The sequence below is a fragment of the Mesoplodon mirus genome (genome assembly GCF_964341445.2).
Source record: "Mesoplodon mirus genome assembly, chromosome: 7".
Lineage (NCBI taxonomy): Eukaryota > Metazoa > Chordata > Mammalia > Artiodactyla > Ziphiidae > Mesoplodon > Mesoplodon mirus.
Window position 1 is genome coordinate 11,854,546 of NC_138983.1, and position 26,889 is coordinate 11,881,434.

The 26,889-nt window shown below is 41.4% G+C and overlaps 1 protein-coding gene and 1 pseudogene across 2 annotated transcripts; both read left to right on the plus strand.

Annotated features, from left to right (window-relative positions):
- Positions 1-5,572: 5,572 nt before the first annotated feature.
- Positions 5,573-6,497, plus strand: LOC309807749 (olfactory receptor 9I1-like; the record flags this gene model as incomplete). Its single annotated transcript, XM_082627629.1, is given in 3 exon segments — positions 5,573-5,741; positions 5,744-6,103; positions 6,106-6,497. Coding segments are annotated over 3 exon segments (918 nt in total). The 5' UTR covers positions 5,573-5,575.
- A 15,290-nt stretch (positions 6,498-21,787) lies between these two features.
- LOC309808745 (olfactory receptor 9I1-like) lies at positions 21,788-26,819 on the plus strand (annotated as a pseudogene). Its single transcript has 2 exons — positions 21,788-22,028; positions 26,210-26,819. The product of its transcript is annotated as an olfactory receptor 9I1-like (transcript).
- Positions 26,820-26,889: the final 70 nt, after the last annotated feature.

The following is a 26,889-nucleotide window of genomic DNA, read 5'->3' on the forward strand; positions in this document are numbered from 1 at the left end:
TCAGCCCCTGAGCTGAGAGCTGACATCAGGTTTAAGGATGGACGCAGTGTAGAAAAGTTTGCCAGGAGTCCTCAGAGCTGAGTTCCAGTCCTGACACCACCCCTAACAGGGACAGCAGGACTTTGAGGGCCGGTGGCAAAGAGGAACCACATTCATTCCTTATACAAACTGCAAATGAGCTTTAGGGCTAACAAGACTCAAGAGTTGCCATGAAATCCCACAAGATTGTTTTTATCCTCTCTGATGCGTGGAGACAGATAATAAGCCCCTTCCGTCGCAGTCTGTTCTCGCTGACAAGGCTGCCTTTTCCAGGGAGCCCTGGGGGCTGTCCCAGGTTGCTGATTCATGATTCAGGGACAACCTTTGTGCTTACTGTGTCCCTCCCACAAAACCATCCCCAGAAGTATTTTTAAAACCCCACTGGTTCGCTTAACAAGAAGAAACCTAAAATCTGTCAGCTACATACATCTACTTGAGTAATCTGAGCTGCTTTCTACAAAATGCTTAAATGACCTTCAATTAGTTTGATTCCAAACCTAAGATGAACCCAATTAGATTATTCCACCAGGTAAGTAGGATGTAATTTTTACCTTGACAACATTGATAGGGTACCAGCTCTGAAGTAAGGTCCACACAAACTGGGGAAGATGAAACTGGGCAGAGATTCTGACCATTGTCATCAAAACTTCCCACCTACTGGGACCATGTCCAGTCTGAGATTTCAGCTCTTATGTGAAATACACAAGTAAGACTGGGTCTTTTTTTTTTTTTTTTTTTGGAAACCTACAGCTGTAGTCTTTTCAGGCTTATGTGTGTGTCACTAGGTAAATTTTAGAAAATATGAATAGTTTTATGAGGCAGGGGGGTGGGGTACTGTACTGCATAGCTTAGACCAGAGAATTCACTGTAAATTACTGTACTTCCTATAATTATGCTGTAGGTGGGATTAATCATACATACTGGAGCTTTGGCTTTGAGACCTCAGTTAGAATCTGGGCCTTTCATTGACTAGTCATGTGACCTTGAACAAGTTACTGAACTATTCAGAGTCTTAGTCCCTTCCAGGACAAAATAATACCTCTATCACAGGGTCATTGTGAGGATTATACGAGATAATGTGTGTAGGATGTTTAACATCCTGGCTGACACACAGTAGATGCTCAATGAATGGCTACCAGTATTAGGAAGGGCACACAGCACAGAGGTTCAGCACCCCAACACTGGGATCAGGGAGGCCAGGGTTAACATCTAAACATCTTTTCTTTCTAGCTCTGAAACCTCAAGCAAAATACTTAATATTTGGGCTTCCCTGGTGGCGCAGTGGTTGAGAGTCTGCCTGTGGATGCAGGGGACACAGGTTCGTGCCCCGGTCCGGGAGGATCCCACATGCCGTGGAGCGGCTGGGCCCGTGAGCCATGGCCGCTGAGCCTGCACGTCCGGAGCCTGTGCTCCGCAACAGGAGAGGCCACAACAGTGAGAAGCCCGCGTACTGCAAAAAAAAAAAAAAAAAAAAAAAAAAAAAAAAAAAAAAATTAATATTTCTAAGCCTCTGTTTCCTCAACCATAAAATAAAGAAAAATATTCCTCTCTCATAATGGTATTTTCAGCTTTAAATGAAAGAAAGCCTTTACAGCGCTTAGCACACTACCCGACTCAGGGCAAGAGCTCACTAAATGTTGACAATAATGTTTTGAGATACCCATTCCATAAGGTGAGGTGGGTTAACTTTGTTAATCTCCTTCATTGTCCCCAAGGGACTCAACCCTTGGAAGAAAGAGAAGGAAGAGTTTGGGAGAAGATTCCAAGTTAAAGTAAGTACATCTCTTCTGTGAAGTGTTGCTCCAGGGTAAGACTGTCTCTCTTTCCCTATCCCCTCCAGAGACTGCATATTCTTCTACATTACGTATTATAATCAAAACATATTACAAGTAATAAGGTCAACTCATAATTGTCCCTAAGACTTTTTAAAATGTCAACTGGCCACAAACCTTTGTTTTCCCACTTATGAGCTGTTGGGTTCAGGGAATCTATAGCCGTCCTCTACTCTGGACCCAATCTAAGCTGCTGGTACCCCCAAGCCCCTTCTTAAATAACATCTTCAAAACTGGGTGTCAACAGCCTGGTCTTGAAAAGTTTCTTTCTGGGAAATACTCTGGAAATTGCTTTTCTGGAAAATAAGCAAACTCTATCACATTAGGTAAAAACCCATTCTAAGTTTTCAAAAATTATTATTATGTTCCCTTTTTTTTTTTTTTTTTTGCGGTACACGGGCCTCTCACTGTTGTGGCCTCTCCCGTTGTGGAGCACAGGCTCCAGATGCGCAGGCCCAGCGGCCATGGCTCACGGGCTCAGCCGCTCCGCGCGGCATGTGGGATCTTCCCGGACCGGGGCTCGAACCCGCGTCCCCTGCATCAGCAGGAGGACTCTCAACCACTGCACCACCAGGGAAGCCCCAGTTATGTTCCCATTTTATTATTGAGAAAGTTGAGATTCTAATTGGGTAAGCAATTTTCCCAAGAACGTACCAAAGGAGGGATATGGCCCAACTAAGTCTGTCTTAACCCAAAAACAAGGAAAAAGAAGAAAAGATATGGACCACCAAGAAACTCCAAAGCCGAACTTAACCCTTTTCTCCCCTAGAAGTTGAGTATTTGCCTAATAGTCTTAGAGTGCTACCATTTAAAAGTTGAGACTTGGGTCTGAAGAAAAGGTAATTCTGCTCCCCTACGAAGAGAGCATAATGGGGCAGAAAGAGCACCAAATTTGGAGTTAGAATGTCCCAGATTGAAATGTTGATTTTCTTTCTTCCTAGGTGTGTGGCAAGTTGGGCAACCTCCTTAACATCTCTGAGCCTCCTTTTACTCTTCCATCAAATAGTCATGGCTATACCCAACTTAAAGGGCTGCTGGAAGGATTAGGGCTAAAGTATGAGTTGGGTATTGTCTGTGGTACAAACCCTGTGTGACTGCATTTGTACCCAGATGACCTGCCACCTAATCTCTGGTCATGTGCATCAAACAATCTTGTCCCTAAATCAGAGGGAACGCTGGGATCTCACCATGAGGTGGATAGAAAATGGACTATGACAATTTCAGAATTAGAGGTTGAGAAAGATAATGAAATTAACCAAGTTTACTCATGGCTTGAAAGTAGGAAGGATCTGATTATCTAAAGAACTGCAGGTAGATTTCTTTGATTCCATAAATCATAAATATGTAGTTAAATGTAGGAAGGCAGCAAAACAAATTCATAGCAAAAGAGCACAGAATTTGCCATCAAACCAACATTGTTCGGAACACACATCTTCCACTTATTAAACTGGGTGACCTTAGACAAATTAATCTCCCAGAAGTTCAAATTCCTCATTAGTGAAAAATAAGATAACAGCCCTTGAAGGACTATTTCCAGGATTAAACAAGATAATATATGCAAAGCTCCAAAGTTTTTAGTGGAAAGGGTAAGTAAGTGGGCTGTAAGCACACAAGAAAACCATAATAAAATCAGAAATAACAAACTAGATTTACCTACATAACATGGATAAATCACAAAGATACGCTATATGTGGGAAAAGACACAAAAAAGATCATGCATATAAAGTTTAAAACACACTAAAATCATTATTTTTTTTTTAAAGATACACATATTTCTGGGACTTCCCTGCTGGAGCAGTGGTTAAGACTCTGAGCTCCCAATGCAGGGGGCCCAGGTTCGATCCCTGGTCAGGGAACTAGATCTCACATGCATGCCACAACTAAAGAGTTCTCATGCCACAACTAAGGAGCCAGCGAACCGCACCTAAGGAACCCACCTGCCACAACTAAGACCTGGCACAACCAAATAAATAAATAAAATAAATATTAAAAAAATAAAAATACACATATTTCTAAATAAATATAAAAGGAATAAACATGGGATGATATATATTTCACATATACTAAAATAGATCCCTATGAAGGGTTGGGGAAGGATTGAGGATGGAGGGATAGGAGGGAAAATAATATGAAGAAGGACCTTGCCCTGTTCAATAATGATGGTTTATCAGGAACTGGGGAATGTGGTTAATAGTCCCCAGTTCCTGATTCAAGGAACTGGGGAATATTACTTCCCAAGGAAGTGGGAAATATTCAAGATTCACTTGAATCTTTGGATTCAAGATTCCATAATATGTTTAAGTATCTATCGATCACTTGAAATAGTGCCTGCATATTTAATATACTCAGTAATTAGTAGCTAGAGTATACACATTACATAGTACAGATGTTAGGAAAATTCTTTCAAGAGCCTCATTTAGCCCATACTCCTAGAGATACAAATCATGGATTGTGAGAGTAAAAGAACTTTAATGATCATATAAGCTAGCCCTACCATTTTTCAGGACAGAAAGTTAAGCCCAAGGAAGGAAAGTGAACTTCTGAAGGTTATTCAGCTAGTTAGTGTTTGTCCTAGAGATGGTAGCCATAGATCTTGACCATACCAAAAGGGCCTTCCAAAGAACATAACTCATCCCCAGGCCAGGCTGCCAGAGTGGGGTGGAGGGAACAGCTCAAGGAGTCTATGTCTTATATGATATGTCAGTGTCTCCCTCCCACTAGTGACCACTGATTAGAGCTAGAGGAAAGGTTAAAGTGGTAAAGATTAAAATGGAGAAAAAGACTTTCAGTTTTTTATTGATGCTGAGATATAATTGACATATAACAGTGTGTAAGTTTAAGTTGTACAATGTGTTGGTTTGATACACATATATTGCAATATGATTGCCACCATAGCATAAGTTAACACCTCTATCATGTCCCATAACTATCATGTCTTCTTCGTGGTGAGAACAATCAAGTCTCTTAGCAACTTTGAAGTTTACAACACAGTATTTCAACTATAATCACTATGCTGTGCCCTAGATCTCCAGAACTTATTTATCTACTAGTTTGTACCCTTAAACGTCTTTTAATACCAACTGACTAAGCAATTTTTGACCACACGCTGAATTAGATAAGAAAAATATATATCAATGGTTAATATGAGGGAATAGTTCACATAAAGAGCAGATTTGTCATCTTCCAACTTCTGAAACGCTTTCCTGAGAAAAAGGGATTAGAACTATTTTGTCTGGAAGAGGCGAAACTAAAGTCAATGCATAGAATATAAAGAGAAAGAATCCAGATACAAAAAGAGAATTAACAGGTAGAACTGTCCACAGATAGAAGCTCACAAGGCAACCGTACAAGCACGTGGAGGGTGTGCAGCAGAGGAGACTCCAAGATCCAATGGGGATTAGAGCAGATGCTGCCTAGATTATTTCCAAATCTCGGAGTCTATGTGTCTCTTATCTTCACAGGAATTTCCAAATATAAACCAGAGTTAATTTGAATTAGAAACACCAGCTCATGGCTCAGCTTCCAAAAATGCAGGATGCCAGAGAAGAATCAGCCAGGTATAAGATTTCTCAAAAACAATCTTTGTACATTTGCCCAGAAATATAAACCTAAATCCTACCAGAGAGAAAACATCAGTCTTTCAATTCTGGGATTTCTTTTTTCATTTCATTCTCAGCCTCAGATCAACAGCCTATGTTGAATCCATGGCCAAGAATAATTTCACCATAGTAACTGAGTTCATCCTTATGGGCTTTACTGGCTACCTTAACTTGGAGATTCCCCTCTTCCTGGTGTTTCTGAGTTTCTATCTAGTCACCCTTCTGGGGAATATAGGGATGATCATTCTGATCCAAGAGGATGTCCAACTCCATACCCAATGTACTTCCTTCTGAGTCACCTCTCCCTGCTAGACATCTGCTACACCAAGGCCATCACCTCTCAGATCCTGGCCACACTCGCCACAGGCAAGACAGTCATCTCCTATGGCCAATGTGCTTCCCAGTTCTTTTTCTTCACCATTTGTGTAGGCACAGAGTGTTTCCTGCTGGCTGTGATGGCCTATGATCACTATGTGGCTATTAGCAACCCACTGCTCTACACTGTGGTCATGCATCCCAGGATCTGCTGGAGTTTAGTGCTGGGAGCCTATGTTTATGGGTCAGCGAGGTCCATCCTGCGTACCATGTGTATTTTCACCCTCTCCTTCTGTGATAACAATCAGATCAACTTCTTCTGAAACTTGCCTGCAGTGACACAAAAAACACTGAGATTGTCATTGTCTTCTTTGGCAACTTTGTGATTTTGGCCAATGCCTTGGTCATCCTGATTTCCTACCCGCTTAGCATCAAGACCATTTTGAGGGTGAACTCTTCGGGTGGCAGGGTTAAGGCTTTCTCCACGTGCTCCTCCCACCTCACTGCTGTGGCCATTTTCTTTGGGACCCCCATCTTCATGTATCTGCGGAATGGTTCAGGCAAATCCCTTGAGAAAGATAAGGTGGTGTCTGTCTTCTACACTGTGGTCATCCCCATGCTGAGCCCTGTGATATACAGCCTGAGAAATAAGGATGTGAAAGCGGCCTTCAGAAAGGTCACTGGTAGATTCCAAGTGTCACAGAGTGTGTAGATCTGGGTGTAAGGACCTCTCATTTTGGTCCATTTTTTTCCCATATTAATAGATCCTAATAGGCACCAGCAGTATATGCAACCTGTACCCACAAACAAAAAGAAGGTAGAGAGGTACCACAGGCACACAAGAAAAACTGCAAATCTACAGCAACATGGTTGGAACTAGAGATTATCATACAAAGTGAGGTAAGTCAGAAAGAGAAAGACAAATACCATACGATATCACTTCTATGTGGAATGTAAAATATGACACACATGAACTTATCTACTAAACAGAAACAGACTCACAGACATAGAGAGCAGACTTGTGGTGGCCAAGGGTGAGGAAGGGTGGGGGAGGGATGGAGTGGGAGTTTGGGGTTGGTAGATGCAAACTATTATATATAGGATGGATAAACAACAAGGTCCTACTGTGTAGCACAGGGAACTATATTTAATATCCTGTGATAAACCATAATGGAAAAGAACATGAAAAAAGAATGTATATTGATATATAAGTGAATCACTTTGCTGTACAGCAGAAATTAACACTACTTTGTAAATCAACTATACTTCAATAAAAGATTTTTTTTTTAATTTTAGGGAGACGCAAGAGGGAAGATATATGGGAACGTATGTATATGTATAACTGATTCACTTTGTTATAAAGCAGAAACTAACACACCATTGTAAAGCAATTATACTCCAATAAAGATGTAAAAAAAAGATCACTAAAAAAAAAAAATTTTAACTGCAAATGTGATAACATTTATTTCCAGCAATTCAAATGTACTTTCTTCTCCCTCTCACGCCTCCAGTCCATTCCTAAGAACCCAGAAGTCTCATACTGCTCACTGACATCATAATTTACAGAATCTCAGAGTCCCCAGAGGTCTTCAGTTAATCTCAATCCAGCCCAATACTCTTTACATGCTTGAGTTTCCCATCCTTTCTCTCTCAGTTTTGTTCCCATCAATACTGCCTTTTTCTCTGGGACAAGGATTATATCAGGAGATCCCTGTGGATAAAACTAAATAGTCTTTTTTTTTTTTTTTAATGCGTGAGTGACTGATCACCTCAGTAAGGGAGGAGTGTTGTGTAAGACAAAACTGAGTCTCTAAATGGCCAAGGGAAGGGAGTGTTTAAGAAATGAGCCTTCATCTTCACCATTCTAGAGATTCCAGTCACCTGCTTGGAGAGCTCAAGCCAGAACAATGAAATTTGCAAATTCCAAATTTGCAAGTTGCCTTCCCACTTAATCAGGTTTTTTTATTCCTGCTTTGTTACTCTGATATCTTCAAGGTGAATTAAGCCTTTGGGGCTGTTTCCTCAAGGACTAATTCCTTAGTTTCTGAAGGATATGGTGCATTGCCTCTCCTCTCCACTCACATAGGTTGCCTCATGAACAATTTTCTCCTACCAAGCACCCTATTTCCAGGAATGGCAAAGTCAGAGAGCAAAGGTAGGTATAAGGCAGGTATAAGGAAAACGCTGAACCACATACTATCTTCTCTGGCAAAAGATGTGGTAAGAGGGGAAAGTAACTGAAACTCCCGCACAAGACTGCAAAACCCTTCAGGGCAGAGTCTGTTTTCTTCGTTGCTGAACTCGTCTCCAAGTCCAGAGTTCGGACCAGATGAGTTCTCAATAATTGTTTTTGAACACATTTTTATGGCACAGGCATGGTCTCATTTGAGCCTTATGGAAGCGGCAAATACCGAAGACATGGTTAGGTAGAAGATCCCACTTTGCAATTCAGAAAACACTTTCTCATAGTCCCTTTGGGCCTTTGCTCAGAGTCCCTTTGTTCAGAGTTTACAGCCCCATAGGCAAGGAATGTCTCTCAGAGTCAGGTTTGTATCTGAATCCCAATTCTACCACTAATTCACTGTGAAACCTAGGGTAAATGGTTTAATTTCTCAGATCCTAAATTTCCTCAAGTCTAAAACAAATGTAACGGACTTCCGGGTAAGATGGCGGAAGAGTAAGACGCAGAGATCACCTTCCTCCCCACGGATACACCAGAAATACAGCTACACGTGGAACAACTCCTACAGAACACCTACTGAACGCTGGCAGAAGACCCCAGACCTCCCAAAAGGCAAGAAACTCCCCACATACCTGGGTAGGGCAAAGCGGAGAGATTCCCGCACAGAGGATCGGTGCCGAGCGGCACTCACCAGCCCGAGAGGCTTGTCTGCTCGCCCGCCGGGGCAGGCGGCGCTGGAAGCTGAGGCTCGGGCTTCGGTCAGAGCGCAGGGAGAGGACTGGGGCTGGCGGCGAGAACTCAGCCTGAAGGGGGCTAATGTGCCACAGCTAGCCGGGAGGGAGTCCGGGAAAACTCTGGAGCTGCCGAAGAGGCAAGAGACTTTTTCTTCCCTCTTGGTTTCCTGGTGCGCGAGGAGAGGGGATTAAGAGCACTGCTTAAAGGGGCTCCACAGACGGGCGCGAGTCACGACTGAAAGCGCGGAGCCCAGTGACGGGCGTGGGACGCTGGGGCTGCTGCTGCCGCCGCCAAGAAGCCTGTGTGCGAGCGGAGGTCACTGTCCACACCGCCCTTCCGGGAGCCCGTGCAGCCCGCCACTGCCGGGGTCCCGGGATCCAGGGGCGGCTTCCCTGGGAGAACGCACGGCGCGCCTCGGGCTGGTGCAACGTCACGCCGACCTCTGCCGCTGCAGGCTCGCCCCGCACTCCGTGCCCCTCCCTCCCGCCCGGCCTGAGTGAGCCAGAGTCCCCGAAGAGGCTGCTCCTTTAACCCTGTCCTGCCTGAGCGAAGAACAGACGCCCTCCGGCGACCTACACGCAGAGGCGGGGCCAAATCCAAAGCTGAGACCCAGGAGCTGTGAGAACAAAGAAGAGAAAGGGAAACCTCTCCCAGCAGCCTCAGAAGCAGCGGATTAAAGCTCCACAATCAACTTGATGTACCCTGCATCTGTGGAATACATGAATAGACAACAAATCATCCCAAATTGAGGAGCCAGGAGTCAGTGCTGTGCCTCTGAGGTGGGAGAGCCAACTTCAGGACACTGGTCCACAAGAGACCTCCCAGCTCCACATAATATCAAACGGCGAAAATCTTCCAGAGATCTCCATCTCAACACCAGCACCCAGCTTCACTCAACGACCAGCAAGCTACAGTGCTGGACACCCTATGCCAAACAACTAGCAAGACAGGAACACAATGCCACCCATTAGCAGAGAGGTGGCCTAAAATCATAAAAAGTCTGCAGACACCCCAAAACACACCACCAGACGTGGACCTGCCCACCAGAAAGACAAGATCCAGCCTCATCCACCAGAACACAGGCACTAGTCCCCTCCACCAGGAAGCCTACACAACCCACTAAACCAACCTTAGCCACTGGGGACAGACACCAAAAACAACGGGAACTACGAACCTGCAGCCTGCAAAAAGGAGACCCCAAACACAGTAACATAAGCAAAATGAGAAGACAGAAAAACACACAGCAGGAGAAGGAGCAAGATAAAAACCCACCAGACCTAACAAATGAAGAGGTAATAGGCAGTCTACCTGAAAAAGAATTCAGAATAATGATGGTAAAGATGATCCAAGATTCTATTTCCCAGATCCAAAATCTTGGAAATAGAATAGACAAAATGCAAGAGACAGTTAACAAGGACCTAGAAGAACTAAAGATGAATCAAGCATCGATTAAAAACACAATAAATGAAATAAAAAATACTCCAGATGGGATCAATAGCAGAATAACTGAGGCAGAAGAACGGATAAGTGAGGTGGAAGATAAAATAGTGGAAATAACTGCTGCAGAGAAGAATAAAGAAAAAAGAATGAAAAGAACAGAGGACAGTCTCAGAGACCTCTGGGACAACATTAAACGCACCAACATTCGACTTATAGGGGTTCCAGAAGAAGAAGAGAAAAAGAAAGGGACTGAGAAAATATTTGAAGAGATTATAGTTGAAAACTTCCCTAATATGGGAAAGGAAATAGTTAATCAAGTCCAGGAGGCACAGAGAGTCCCATACAGAATAAATCCAAGGAGAAATATGCCAAGACACATATTAATCAAACTGTCAAAAATTAAACACAAAGAAATCATATTAAAAGCAGCAAGGCAAAAACAACAAATAACACACAAGGGAATCCCCATCAGGATAACAGCTGATCTCTCAGCAGAAACTCTACAAGCCAGAAGGGAGTAGCAGGACATAATTAAAGTGATGAAGGAGAAAAACCTGCAACCAAGATTACTCTACCCACCCAGCAAGGATCTCATTCAGATTTGATGGAGAAATTAAAACGTTTACAGACAAGCAAAAGCTGAGAGAGTTCAGCACCACCAAACCAGCTTTACAACAAATGCTAAAGGAACTTCTCTAGGCAAGAAACACAACAGAAGGAAAAGACCTACAATAACGAACCCAAAACAATTAAGAAAATGGGAATAGGAACATACATATCGATAATTACCTTAAATGTAAATGGACTAAATGCTGCCACCAAAAGACACAGATTGGCTGAATGGATACAAAAACAAGACCCATATATATGCTGTCTACAAGAGACCCACTTCAGACCTAGAGACACATACAGACTGAAAGTAAGGGGATGGAAAAAGATATTCCATGCAAATGGAAACCAGAAGAAAGCTGGGGTAGCAATTCTCATATCAGACAAAATAGACTTTAAAATAAAGACTACTAGAAGAGACAAAGAAGGACACTACATAATGATCGAGGGATCGATCCAAGAAGAAGATATAACAATTGTAAATATTTACGCACCAAACATAGGAGCACCTCAATACATAAGGCAAATACTAACAGCCATAAAAGGAGAAATCGACAGTAACACAATCATAGTAGGGGACTTTAACACCCCACTTTCACCAATGGACAGATCATCCAAAATGAAAATAAATAAGGAAACACAAGCTTTAAATGATACATTAAACAAGATGGACTTAATTGATATTTATAGGACATTCCATCCAAAAACAACAGAATACACATTTTTCTCAAGTGCTCATGGAACATTCTCCAGGATAGATCATATCTTGGGTCACAAATCAAGCCTTGGTAAATTTAAGAAAATTGAAATTGTATCAAGTATCTTTTCCGACCACAATGCTATGAGACTAGATATCAATTACAGGAAAAGAGCTGTAAAAAATACAAACACATGGAGGCTAAACAATACACTACTTAATAACAAAGTGATCACTGAAGAAATCAAAGAGGAAATTAAAAAATACCTAGAAACAAATGACAATGGAGACACGACGACCCAAAACCTATGGGATGCAGCAAAAGCAGTTCTAAGAGGGAAGTTTATAGCAATACAATCCCACCTTAAGAAACAGGAAACATCTCGAATAAACGACCTAACCTTGCACCTAAAGCAATTAGAGAAAGAAGAACAAAAACATCCCAAAGTTAGCAGAAGGAAAGAAATCATAAAAATCAGATCAGAAATAAATGAAAAAGAAATGAAGGAAACGATAGCAAAGATCAATAAAACTAAAAGCTGGTTCTTTGAGAAGATAAACAAAATTGATAAACCATTAGCCAGACTCATCAAGAAAAAAAGGGAGAAGACTCAAATCAATAGGATTAGAAATGAAAAAGGAGAAGTAACAACTGACACTGCAGAAATACAAAAGATCATGAGAGATTACTACAAGCAACTCTATGCCAATAAAATGGACAACCTGGAAGAAATGGACAAATTCTTAGAAATGGACAACCTGCCAAGACTGAATCAGGAAGAAATAGAAAATATGAACAGACCAATCACAAGCACTGAAATTGAGACTGTGATAAAAAATCTTCCAACAAACAAAAGCCCAGGACCAGATGGCTTCACAGGCGAATTCTATCAAGCATTTAGAGAAGAGCTAACACCTATCCTTCTCAAACTCTTCCAAAATATAGCAGAGGGAGGAACACTCCCAAACTCATTCTACGAGGCCACCATCACCTTGATACCAAAACCAGACAAGGATGTCACAAAGAAAGAAAACTACAGGCCAATATCACTGATGAACATAGATGCAAAAATCCTCAACAAAATACTAGCAAACAGAATCCAACAGCACATTAAAAGGATCATACACCATGATCAAGTGGGGTTTATTCCAGGAATGCAAGGATTCTTCAATATACGCAAATCAATCAACGTGATACACCATATTAACAAATTGAAGGAGAAAACCATATGATCATCTCAATAGATGCAGAGAAAGCTTTCGACAAAATTCAACACCCATTTATGATAAAAACCCTGCAGAAAGTAGGCATAGAGGGAACTTTCCTCAACATAATAAAGGCCATATATGACAAACCCACAGCCAGCATCGTCCTCAATGGTGAAAAACTGAAACCATTTCCACTAAGATCAGGAACAAGACAAGGCTGCCCACTCTCACCACTCTTATTCAACATAGTTTTGGAAGTTTTAGCCACAGCAATCAGAGAAGAAAAGGAAATAAAAGGAATCCAAATTGGAAAAGAAGAAGTAAAGCTGTCACTGTTTGCAGATGACATGATGCTATACATAGAGAATCCTAAAGATGCTACCAGAAAACTACTAGAGCTAATCAATGAATTTGGTCAAGTTGCAGGATACAAAATTAATGCACAGAAATCTCTGGCATTCCTATATACTAATGATGAAAAATCTGAAAGTGAAATCAAGGAAACACTCCCATTTACCATTGCAACAAAAAGAATAAAATATCTAGGAATAAACCTACCTAAGGAGACAAAAGACCTGTATGCAGAAAATTATAAGACACTGATGAAAGAAATTAAAGAGGATACAAATAGATGGAGAGATGTACCATGTTCTTGGATTGGAAGAATCAACATTGTGAAAATGACTCTACTACCCAAAGCAATCTACAGATTCAATGCAATCCCTATCAAACTACCACTGGCATTTTTCACAGAACTAGAACAAAAAATTTCACAATTTGTATGGAAACACAAAAGACCCCGAATAGCCAAAGCAATCTTGAGAACGAAAAATGGAGCTGGAGGAATCAGGCTCCCTGACTTCGGACTATACTGCAAAGCTACAGTAATCAAGACAGTATGGTACTGGCACAAAAACAGAAAGATAGATCAATGGAACAGGATAGAAAGCCCAGAGATAAACCCACGGACATATGGTCACCTTATCTTTGATAAAGGAGGCAGGAATGTACAGTGGAGAAAGGACAGTCTCTTCAATAAGTGGTGCTGGGAAAACTGGATAGGGACATGTAAAAGTATGAGATTAGATCACTCCCTAACACCATACACAAAAATAAGCTCAAAATGGATTAAAGACCTAAATGTAAGGGCAGACACTATCAAACTCTTAGAGGAAAACATAGGCAGAACACTCTATGACATAAATCACAGCAAGATCCTTTTTGACCCACCTCCTAGAGAAATGGAAATAAAGACAAAAATAAACAAATGGGACCTAATGAAACTTAAAAGCTTTTGCACAGCAAAGGAAACCATAAACAAGACCAAAAGACAACCCTCAGAATGGGAGAAAATATTTGCAAATGAAGCAACTGACAAAGGATTAATCTCCAACATTTATAAGCAGCTCATGCAGCTCAATAACAAAAAAACAAACAACCCAATCCAAAAATGGGCAGAAGACCTAAATAGACATTTCTCCACAGAAGATATACAGACTGCCAACAAACACATGAAAGGATGCTCAACATCTTTACTCATTAGAGAAATGCAAATCAAAACTACAATGAGATATCATCTCACACCAGTCAGAATGGCCATCATCAAAAAATCTAGAAACAATAAATGCTGGCGAGGGTGTGGAAAAAAGGGAACACTCTTGCACTGCTGGTGGGAATGTGAATTGGTACAGCCACTATGGAGAACGGTATGGAGGTTCCTTAAAAAACTACAAATAGAACTACCATATGACCCAGCAATCCCACTACTGGGCATATACCCTGAGAAAACCATAATTCAAAAAGAGACATGTACCAAAATGTTCATAGCAGCCCTATTTACAATAGCCCGGAGATGGAAACAACCTAAGTGTCCATCATCGGATGAATGGGTAAAGAAGATGTGGCACATATATACAATGGAATATTACTCAGCCATAAAAAGAAATGAAATTGAGCTATTTGTAATGAGGTGGATGGAACTAGAGTCTGTCATACAGAGTGAAGTAAGTCAGAAAGAGAAAGACAAATTCTGTATGCTGACACATATATATGGAATTTAAGGGAAAAAAATGTCATGAAGAACCTAGGGGTAAGACAGGAATAAAGACACAGACCTACTAGAGAATGGACTTGAGGATATGGGGAGGGGGAAGGGTAAGCTGTGACAAAGTGAAAGAGCGGCATGGACATATATACACTACCAAACGTAAGGTAGATAGCTAGTGGGAAGCAGCCGCATAGCACAGGGAGATCAGCTCGGTGCCTTGTGACCGCCTGGAGGGGTGGGATAAGGAGGGTGGGAGGGAGACGCAAAAGGGAGGGGATATGGGAACATATGTATATGTATAACTGATTAAATTTGTTATAAAGCAAAAAATAAAAAAATAAAAATAAAAATAAAACAAATGTAACAACTCCTAATTTAAGAGTGTATGGTAAAAATTAAATAAGGTGATGACTAAGAAATCTAGCACCAATTAATTGCTCAATATATATTTTTCTCTTCCCTTCGCTTTCCCTCATTTTCCGATATCAACCCTGGGCCTTGCCACAATTCCATGGCCGTGAACAAATAGTAAAGAGATCATGAACAAATGATAGGGCAAGAGAATGAATTCAGTAAGGTGAATATAAATCCTTTTCACCCAAGAAATAAAATCAATATGGGTGTTTAACTTGGGGGATGGAAGGGGAGAGTGCATTTGTTTACCTCCCACATAGTCAGGGGTAGCCAAAGGATGTCTTTTTCACTGAATGTATTGTTGTGTGCCCAACCCCTCTAACCAATCTTGAATTTATGAGAAGTTGATCCTCCGTGCCCTTCTATATGGGAACAACCATTTTATTAAGATGGCCCTTCACCCTACCTACAGCTGAGTTGTTCAGAAGTGAGCACCTGACCCACGTTAGGTTTAATAAAAATTTTTCCATGGGCATTATGAAGTTCAACATGTAAAAGAGATTTAGCATAGGAGACCCGATTGTCCAAAGTAGAGAAGTCAAGAGAGAGGCAAAAATGAAGTAGTTATTCAAAGAGACTCTGCAACAAAAAAGACTAAGAGTTCTGACAGTTTCTATTTCCTACTTCCCATTGTACTAAGAAGCAGCCACAGTAATTTTCTTGCTTCCTTAAGACACATTGGAATCCTACAATAAATTCCCCTTTGGGGACTAGTTCAAGCTTGGTCAACAGGGCCAAAGGATTCTATACTTACAGAACTCTAATGGAAAGGAGTTCTCCAGTATGTTACAGCAGATCTGCTCTCATTGACACTGATTATATCTACACTCTTTGAATAAAGAAAGGACTGGGTCTCATTATGAGACTCAGTAAATAAAGTAAATGAAGAGTGTGTCTATACTTCTATCGTTCTCTCATTGCAGGAGAAACTTCCCCACTCATAGCTTAGGTAACCACTGTTCTAGCACTTGATCTTCCCCTTCAAGTGATCAGACTAGTATAAGCCCCTGACCCAGGTTTCATCAATGCATGAACAGAGTAGAGAGCCATGATATGCTCTAGAGTCGTACAATGATTACTAAGCAGGAGCAGCCCCAAAATAATTAATTAATTATTGTTTTTTTAAAAAGTATCTCCCCCCTGAGGATTTAAACAGAAAAATATGGGAAAAGACTAAGTTAGCTGAGAAATGAGACTCACAAGTGATGATAAGCTATGGAGAGAATGGCTGAGTCATGTTTATGGACAGACCAGAGAGGAAATGAGCAAATGTCAGATGCTGAGGAGACAGCCATATAAACCAGTCCCTAGTGCTACATTAGATCTTTCCAAATCTTGAATTATGTTCCAGACTGAGTTCTAGCACTCCCAATAGGTCCCCCCAAGAAATCTCTGTCTCCTTTTTGGAGCATAAAAGTCTTAACCATAGACCCATATTCTACTAGATAATCTGAATGGTGTCTTTTATAACCTAAAGAACCTAATAACTCATTGTCCTAGCTCCTAATAAAATATTATTATTATTAATACAACTAAGAGTTACAGAGCACCTATTATATGTCAGACACTATTCTAAAAACGTTTAGATGTATTTAACAACTCTATGATGCCTTAGCAACCCTATGGTGTAGGTGCAATTATTATCCCCACATAGGGATGGGGAAAATAAGACATAGAGAAGTTAAGTTGTCCAGGGTCACAGAAGCAAGCCTCTTGATTTGAGCTCAGGGACTCAGGTTCCAGAAACTCTAGTCTTATCTACTCTCTTCTAACACCTTTGAACACCATTTTATAAACAATTGTCCCTTCTCTGGTACAGAATGACTTAAGGCAAAATGGCCCCTGAATCATTTTGCAGTACACCTGAAACTAAAACAACATTGTGAATCAACTATACTCCAATATAAAATAAAAATTAAATTATAAATAAATAAATAAATTTCTCCCAACAACACCAAAAAAATAGTCTTATTCATTAGGCTCTTTCTCCAGGAATCATAAAAGATGGTTTTCCTGCTTAGGAACTTGGGAGTCATGTGAAGGGACATTCAAAGGTCATAGGTAAGAGAAGACAAAATAAATAAAATAAAAGACCTATTTAACAAAGAGAGAACTTTACTCAGCCTAAATCGCTATACACTTGCCAGTTCTTGGTTAAGCAGCTGGATGGATAGAAGCTGGAAGAGACTGCATGTAATAGTTATTCAGCAAAAATTTGTTCAGAACCTACATGAACCCTATTCTCTGTGATGGCTAAGATAGGACCTGGGCAGTTAAGTCAGCATCAGCCATGGGGCTTGTCCCAGATAAGACAGCTCTATTGATGTCTGGGAGACTGAGAGCAACAATGATTCTCAGATCCACAATCCACCAAGTGGTGTCCAAGTTCCCTACATTCAATCCCTCTGAAATAAAAGGAATGAGAGATCCATGCCTGCTTCCCAGCATCCTCTGCAGACCTACAAAGGAGAAACTATCTACACAAGCATTCTCCTCCCCCCCACCCACCCACTATCAACCTACAAGACCCATTCATTTACTTTATCCAGGTCTCTGCAGAAATGTTGCCTCATTTGGGAGAAACCTTTCTTGACCACCATATCTAGAACAACAGCTCCCCTACTGCATGTCACTGTCTATCCCCCTACCCTGCTATTTTATTCTTCAAGATACAACAGTGCCTGATATCTAACTGCATGTTTGTTTTTTATCCCCACCCCCAGTAAAATGTAAGTTCCATGGAGGCAAGAACTGCTATTTTTAGTGCACATCCTGAATCACAGTAGGTGCTCAAGAAAGATCTATTGAAAAGCAGAAAGATTTAAATGAATAGGACTTCTATTTCTGGCAATATGGTGGACTAGGATTTTCTGACCAAGCTGGCTCCTTAAAAACATGTAAAAAGATAAAATAAAAAGGTGAAAATATACTAAGAAATCAAAGGCTAAACATCCAAGGGGAAAAAAAAAAACCAAGAAGTAAGCAGAGTATTGAAGCTCTGTTTGCCTTCTATAGCATCTCCCCATGAGGCTAGAGAACAACAGTTCCCCTACTGCGTGTCACTGTCTATTGTTGTCTATTGTTGTCAACTTTGCAGCTTAAGGCAGCAAACATTTCCTATTGCAGTTTTTGTAGGGTCAGGAATCCAGGCACGGTTTAGTTGGATGTCTTTGGCTCAGGGTCTCTCACAAAGCTGTAATTAACATGTTGGCAAGGGCTGAAAGTTAAGGTATGGATTTGGGAAGACTTGGATCCTTCCCCACTAGTAGTCAAATATGTCAGTTCCTTGCTACATGGACCTCCCCATGAGGCAGCTCACAACATGACAGATGACTTTCCTCAGAACTAATTGCCCACCACAGTCTTTTTGAAACTTAATCTCAAAAGTAACATCCCACCACATTTTATTTACTAAAGGTGAGTCACTAAATCCAGGCCATTCCCAAGAGAGAGAAATTACTCAAAGACGTGAATACCAGAGGGCAGGAATCATCAGGGGCCATCTAAGGGGCTGCCTACCACAATTTGCTCTCTGACCCCACATGATTCATGTTATTCAGCTAGGACTGGTTAAAAAACTAGACTTATAACTAGCCTCCTTTGCAGCTAAGTATAGACATGTAGCTGAGAGTTTAGCCAATAGAATGTTTGAATAAATGGTGTAGACCATTTCCAACAAGCCATGCTCCTTCCCATTCTGCTGGCTTGAGGCAATTGAACACGGGGATGTTGGAAGTCACTGGCTGAAGGTCAAAAAGCCACAATATGAATGACTACTTGTAAGACTGGTAATGGTTTCCCTCTGTTACTAGCTGTGAGGTACCACATCATCCCATCTTGGTTTTCTTAAATCTTGTCCACACCTTTTCTAAATAGTGACTTTACTAGACATTACCCAAGTTGAATGTGCCATCTGTTACTTATAAGTACTCTAACTGATACAGACCTCTACCTCTCACCACACACAAAAATGAATTCATAGTAGACTAAAGAACTAAATATGAAAGGGAAGTTAATAAAAGTTTTATAAAATAATAGAGGAGAATGTTCTCATAACCTCATTATGTGGAAGAATTTCATATATGTAAAAAAAGGCATTAATCATAAATTTATCCCTAAATGTGTCAGTATTCATTAAAGAGGTTCTGTTCATTAAAACACATGATTAAGAAGATGAAAGGTCAAAACACAGAATGGGAAAAAATCTTCTTAAGACACACAATCAACAAGGACTATTATATTGTGTGTGTGTGTGTGTGCATGCGCACATGCCCATGCGTGTACTTAGAAATCACTAAGAAAAGATGGCACAAAGGCTCAAACAGGTAATTCACAAAAGAGACTATCCAAACAGCCAATAAACCTATGAAGAGATACTTATTCTCGTCAGTAATCAGAAAAATGTCAATTGAAACCACAGTATGCTCGTTAGATTAGCAAAAATTAAAGAGTATGACATCACTATATTGACAAGGATATGGAAAATGGGTAGTATAAATTAGTCTGACAATTTTGTTAAACAGTTTGGCATTATCCTTTAAAAATCAAAGGTACACATAACCAGTGATTCAGCTATTTCAGTGACCTAAGTATGCACAATGGTGAAACTCTTGTCCATGCCTACCAGGGTGCAGGTGCAAGAATGTTCATAAAGCATTGTTATAATAGCACAAAACTCAAAACACTTGCCTCTAGGTTTTTATTCTTCTGATCTGGAGTGTGGATGTGATGGCTGGGGCCTTGGCTGCCATTCAGCTACCAAGGTGACCTTGAAGCTACAAGCCACGCATAGAAAACAGCAGAGCAGGAAGAGCCTAAGCCCCTGATGACATTTTTAATCCACCATACCAGCCATGGGATGCCTATCTCTAGGCTTCTTTGATGTGGAAAAAGAATTAATGTTTATCTTATTCAAGAAAACAACCAACTAGAAACAACTAGAAAACAAATATATATACAAAGAGAGAGAGATCAAAAATAAGCCAAATGAAAACATATGATTTAGTGATACATAGACAGATGATGTGCCTCCCCACTTTCCTTGGCAACAACAAAATGGGAATCAAGGGGCCCTAGGAGGTCCCTTCTCAGTTATGACTTTTCCCAGCTCTGTTGTTGTTACTGATTTAACACCATTAAAGTGATCTTCCTTTATTTCAAAATTAAATAGGCTGATAAAAAGGAATGACATAATGCCATTTGCAGCAACATGGATGGATCTAGAGATCATCATACTAAGTGAAGGAAGTCAGACAGAGAAAGACAAATACCATATGATATCACTTATATCCGGAATCTTAAAAAATGGTAAAAATGAACTTATTTACAAAACAGAAAGAGACTCACAGACATAGAAAACAAACTTATGGTTAGCACAGGGGAAAGGTGGGGGGATGGATAAATTAGGAGTTTGGGATTAACATATACACACTACTATATATAAAATAAATAATTAATAAGGACCTACTGTATAGCACATGGAACTCTACTTAATATTCTGTAATAACCTATATGGGAAAATAATCTGAAAAAGAGTGGATATATGTATAACTGAATCACTTTGCTGTACACCTGAAACTAACACAACACTGTAAATTAACTATACTTCAGTATAAAATAAAAATTTTTTTTTAAATAAATAGGCTGGGGCTTCCCTGGTGGCGCAGTGGTTGAGAGTCCGCCTGCCAATGCAGGAGACACGGGTTCGTGCCGCGGTCCGGGAAGATCCCACATGCCATGGAGAGGCTGGGCTTGTGAGCCATGGCTGCTGAGCCATGGCCGCTGAGCCTGCGTGTCCAGAGCCTGTGCTCCGCAGCGGGAGAGGCCACAACAGTGAGAGGCCCGTGTACCGCCAAAAAATAAATAAATAAATAAATAAATAGGATAAAGGACTGAACCCTTTTCCCACAGAATATTTTGTGAGGCAGATGTTTAAACTAAAGAAGACCTGATGCTCAAGACTCTGCCACAATATAGAATGGAAAGCAAATCCAGGTACAGTTCACTGAGGGCTGGGAACATCTATATTGGGTTTAGTCAGCTTTCCCAGAAGTGGTAAGACTTGAACTGGGTCTGGAAGGAAGCAGAATCCTTGAGCAGACCAGACTAATGGGTGAGACTGTGGTTTCATGGTCCTAGTCTCCTCGCCCTGACCATAGCCATCCTCCACCATCATTTCTGATCAGCCCTCCAGCTGGCAGCTGAGAAGCTACGTGACCTCGGATAAGACGTGCACCCCCCCCCCAGGTCTGTACCTTCATCTGTAACATATCAAAGTAGGTCTGGATTGTCTCTCTGTTTCTTTCCAGCCCTGGAGGAAGTGGCATGGAAGTGACAATGTTCAGTCCCTGAAGAGCACAGAGAGGAACATGGGAAATTAGGTCATTTAGGATCTACCACTTACCCTCCTGAGCTTTTAAATCCCCAGACCCATTGTTTTCTTACCTACTGAGAGCCTTGAGTCAGCTCTAATTGAAGGCAGATGACTTCTCCCAGAAACATAAAGCCCTGTCCCACTCATTTTGTGATTTGCAGGCAAGTCTGGACTCACGTAACCCCCACTGCAGGCAGGTAAATTATCACAGTGAATCATAGAGAAAAAAGAGTCCCTCTTCCATTTAGCATTACCACCTTCATACCAGAAGCATCATCTTAGGTGACACCTGTAAGATGTTAAAAACACGAAAGGATTCAATTGGATCAGAAAACTCAACGATTCAGAAACAAGGCAATCTGAATTGGGCAAGAAGGCGAAACATTAGACACCTGGAGAACCTGGAGGTTGCAAGCTTTGAATGTTGCCCAGGAACTCTGGATAAAACTGGGTGCACAGCCTGGTCTTGCTACCTGCTGCGAGTTTATTCAAAAGTGGGTTTCAGCATATCCATAAAATCAGCCCAAGGAAGATTAGGTAATTGCATTTACTATGGCTTTCAGATCGCCACAGCAGCAATCTCCTTGGATCTGCTCAGAAAACAAAAATATCAGCAGTGCCTTATAGAAGTCCCTCGCAGGAACAAAAGGACCAGTTCTTTCCCTATGAGGTCATGTAAATCTTGTAACTATGTTGGGAGATCATATATTTTCCAGAGACTATTAAGTGTGCTTTCCAAAAGTTTGAAAAACTTTACATTTTATCTGTGTGACCTTTTGCACAGGTTATTTTCCCAAGGCTTTAATTCTGTCTTCTGTGAAACAAGCATAGACCTACGTACTTACTGAGGGTTGCAGCAGTTAGTAACAAATATGTCAAGTGCAGGGAACAGTAATTGGCATCAAGATATTATTACTCCCCTGTCACCCACATGGTTGAATAACTAGGTATTCAGAGCATGTACCAAGGATGAGTCCCATCCCTCTGAGGAGGTTGTCTCAGCTGGTGAGGTCAGAGAGAAAGACCCTTGAAAGCAGCTTTTGAAAAGATAATGTAGCAATGGATGTTACAGGAGAGGATGTGCAGTGAGGGAGGTGACGAGATGGAAACCTCGGTGACCTGGCCTCTGAGTGTCCTGACTATGTCGTAGCAATCCTCCCATCCCTGTGGCTCCATCCTGGACTGCTTTGTTCTTTCACAACCCCATGGCCTCTCCTGAGGCACCAAATAAGATGCTCGTATTGAGGCCCCATCAAGATAAATTTGGGAGGGAATGTTTTCTGACACATCAGGTAAAAGTTCTTCTTCTCCGAGGTTCAATATTCTCTTCTGCTAAATGAAAAGAACACATTGGACCAGATGTGAATCTTTTTTTAACACTGGAATGCCCTTTTCAAACAAAATGAAATGAAGCACCTGTTTGTTTACCAGCGTTAAAAGAAACTCTGCTTTGTTTGAAGCTGTGGCTGAGTTGGCAGCTCCCCACCTGGTCAGCCTCCCGTTTACTTCCCACTGCTGTGTCCCTTGAGGCATCTCCACAAAGGCTGAGGCCTCTGACGAGCAGAGCCGGAAAATCACAGAACTGCCTCACAGGGTCCTTTCCGACTCCAGGGTTCTGTGTGTGGGTCATAGATATTTCCAACAAGTGTGGAGAAGAGCATATGAGCCCATCCTGAGGGTCATGTGCACAGTGACCCCCAATCCTGGAGAGAAAGAGAAACCAGTCACCCAGATGCTCTCCTAACAGAATGTCAGACATTGGACAGACATGGACACAGAAACTACCAGACAACAGCTAATAACTCACAGTTTCAAGGAATGTTCTCATTGTGAGGTTTTCCCATTGAGACAATGTTTTGAATAGGTACAAGTTTTAGCTACCACCATCCAGAAGAAAGCTGCCAGGTGAATATTTCTTTTTAGGTCAACGAGGGCATGATGGTATCTATTCTCAGGCCGTGTAAACTAAGTTATGCAAATGTTGTGGAACATGTCCAAGGGCTGGACTGAAAGGTTATGACAGTTCTGAAAAAAGATGGTGGGATTGGCCAATCCAAATCCTACTAAGCAGTGGGATATTGCTATAAGTCTCTAAAGCATATGATTGTTTAGCAATCTGAATTTGCTGGCTATTTAGTCCAAATATTGAAATATTCAGAGTAATCTTTTAAAAGCTTCAAAGAAACTTATATTTATAATCTTGAGCTTCAGATATAAGCATAGCAAAAAATTTCTTGGAGGATATCTAGTTAAGTGTGTCCTAAAGCATGCGTTCCATGTCTCTAAATTTCCATCTCTGTGGGAAGAAGGAAAAGAAGATTCTGTGGCTAAATAAGGATAAAGAATTCTGCTTTGAAAGAAGGATGTATTAAGCCATGGAACAGAATAATAGATGTGAGTGCAAATTCAGGATGCCTATACTAGTAAGTTCCAAACTGAGTTTTCAAGACTCGGGTCTCAAAGAGATGTCACAATGCCGGTGCTTTCCACAACCCACCTGAAGGCTTGAAACTATGTTTTGTATCACATAACTGACCCTTTGGACACAGCAGACAGTTAATATGTAGGCTGGCTATATAATTTCAACTTTTTAACTTTTGGACTGGCTCTCACAAAGGCAGCTGGATAAATCAAATTCCCTTTTTAAAGTATTTGAACTAAAAAAAAACTGAAATAATTTTTCAGTTTTTCAATAGAGCTAAAGATGATGAACTTCCATGGGGTGAATAGCCACAACTATGTATAACTCAAAGTTATGAGGAAGCAGAGAAGAGAAAAATGATGGGAAACATTTAACAGAGGGACAGAAAGAAGCAGGTGGTTGGAGCACAGAAATATCACAGTAACATCAGTGTTCTGGAAGAAAGATGTTTAAGATCAAAGAAGATGGGAGCAATGGAATAAACCAGGGTGGTCCATAATCAAGCTACCGCTAATCAGTACATTTGATAGACATCCGTTTCCATACCTTACTTTGATAAGTTAATTATTAGAAACTTGGTGGACCTGGTATTCTGTGTCTGAAACACCAGGACTTTGATTTTGCCTTATGAGCCATGGAATTCTCAGGATCAAAACTGAAATGTTCTGTGGAAGTTCTACGGCTAGTGAGAACCCCATAGTTCACAAACAAGTCTTTAACCCTGACTCCAACCAGCCTCTCCATGAGTCTCAGAATCCCTGATGGAGCAGCCTCCACCCTCAACCCCAAGAGACATTGTCCTGGAGAACAGAGCCCAGAGCAATCAATAGCTAACAAAAGAACTCATTTCACCACCAGAAAGTGAAGAATCAACCTGATTTCTACAGGAAACTGGTTCTACCAAATTCTATAAACCCCCTCTCGGTGAGCTACTTCTAGACTACAAAGGCTAAAAATTAATGAAACAAGCAGTGCCCTAGGGATGTGACACCATAGCTTAAATCCTGGCTTCTGCACTTGCAATTTATTCTTTGACAAGCCACTTTAACTTCCTGACCCTCAGCTTACACATTTCAAGCGTGAAATTCATAACGGCTATTTCAGGATTATTGAGAGAAATCAGCCAATTAATGCAGAAATGTCCAACACAGAATAAGGACTCCATAAATCTAATGGTTTTCACAGAATCACTTTCTTTCAAGGACCCTCAAGAAAGAGATCCAAGACAGGTGATAACCTTCTTCACAGGAGAGCAAAAATGGATTAGGAAAGGACTCACGAGGAGTTGCTGAAATGACTGGAAATGTTTGACTTGGAGAATAGGAGACTAGATAAGAGTAGGTATAATAACTGTCTTGGGAGAGAGGGGTTTTACTCAACGTGCAGAATCGAGCATAATACTAATGTGTAGAAGATACAGAAAGAGCACTGTGGCTTTCCCAACAGGGAGAATGTTCCAAAGGCAGAGTGCCCAGAAAGTCCCCATCACGTAACACAGGATTCTGCATCTGACCACTCTGGAGGCATCATTCACATCACAGTCTATACACATGGCCCTACCAGGAGTTATCAGGGCACAGCCTTAGAATCCATATGTGTCAGCCCTGGTGTATACCTGGGCTACATGACAATTTGTTGGGAATATTCTAGAAGAGACAGACTCCAGATTGGTCCCTTCCAGTCTTGATAGTCTAAAGTTCTCTGTTCTGAAAGAAAGTCACAGACAATAAGCAAGTGAACCTGAAGAAATACCTACCCAAGGTCCATTTTCAGGAGGGATGCAGAGATAGGTAAACACGCTCCATAGTCACTGCCAGTTGTAGATTCTTAAAATGATAACATTCTCTTCTCTCTCTGAGCAGAAAAATATCTGAGGTTTTCACCTAACGTCTGACACTGAAGAAGACAAAGGCCTTCAGCTCTGGAATCTCTACTTCCATTCTCCTCAGGCCATCCAGCCATGTGGAGCCTATGGCCAAAAGAAATCTCACCACTGTGACAGAGTTCATTCTTGTGGGTTTCACATATCACCCTGAACCAGCCATTTCACTCTTCCTGATGTTTCTTGTCTTCTATCTAGTCACCCATCTGGGAAATGTGGGAATGTTTATTCTAATCCAAATGGACACTCAACTCCACACCCCAGTGTACTTCTTCCTGAGCCACCTTGCCCTGCCAGATGCCTGCTATACCTCGGTCATCATCCTTCAGGTCCCAACCACACTGACCACAAGCAAAACGGTCATCTCCTGTGGCTGATGTGCAGCCCAGTTCTTTTTCTTCACCATCTGTGCAGGCACAGAGTGTTACCTGCTGGCAGTAATGGCCTATGACCGCTTTGTTGCCATTAGCAACCCATTGCTCTATAACGTAGCAATTACTTGGGGCATCTGTAGGGGCTTTTTGGCCGGGCCTATGTCTGTGGGGTATCGGGGGCCATCCTGCATACCATATGCATCTTTACCCTCTCCTCCTGTGATGACAATCAGATCAACTTCTTCTTCTGCAATCTCCCACCACTGCTGACTCTTGCCTGCAGCAGCATGACACAAAGTGAGGCTGTCACCCTCTTTTTTGCCAAACTCATGTTCCTGGTCAATGTCATGATCATTCTGGTCTCCTACATGCTCATCAGCAGAACAATCCTGAGAGTGAAGTCTGCTGGTGGGAGAGCCAAGACCTTCTCCACCTGCACCTCTGTTGTTCTCTTCTTTGGGACACTGGCCTTCATGTACCAGAGAAGTAACTCAGACAAATCCCCAGAGAAGGACAAGACTGTGTCTGTCTTTTACACTGTGGTCATCCCCATGCTGAACCCTTTGATCTACAGTTTGAGGAACAAAGGCGTAAAAGTTGCAATCAGAAAAGTCATTTGTAAAATCCAGTTCCTGAGGGATGTAGCTTAGATGAGGGTCCTTCATCCTGACCCATATTCTCCCCAGATCTTCAGGCTCTGATAAGCATCAATACCATATG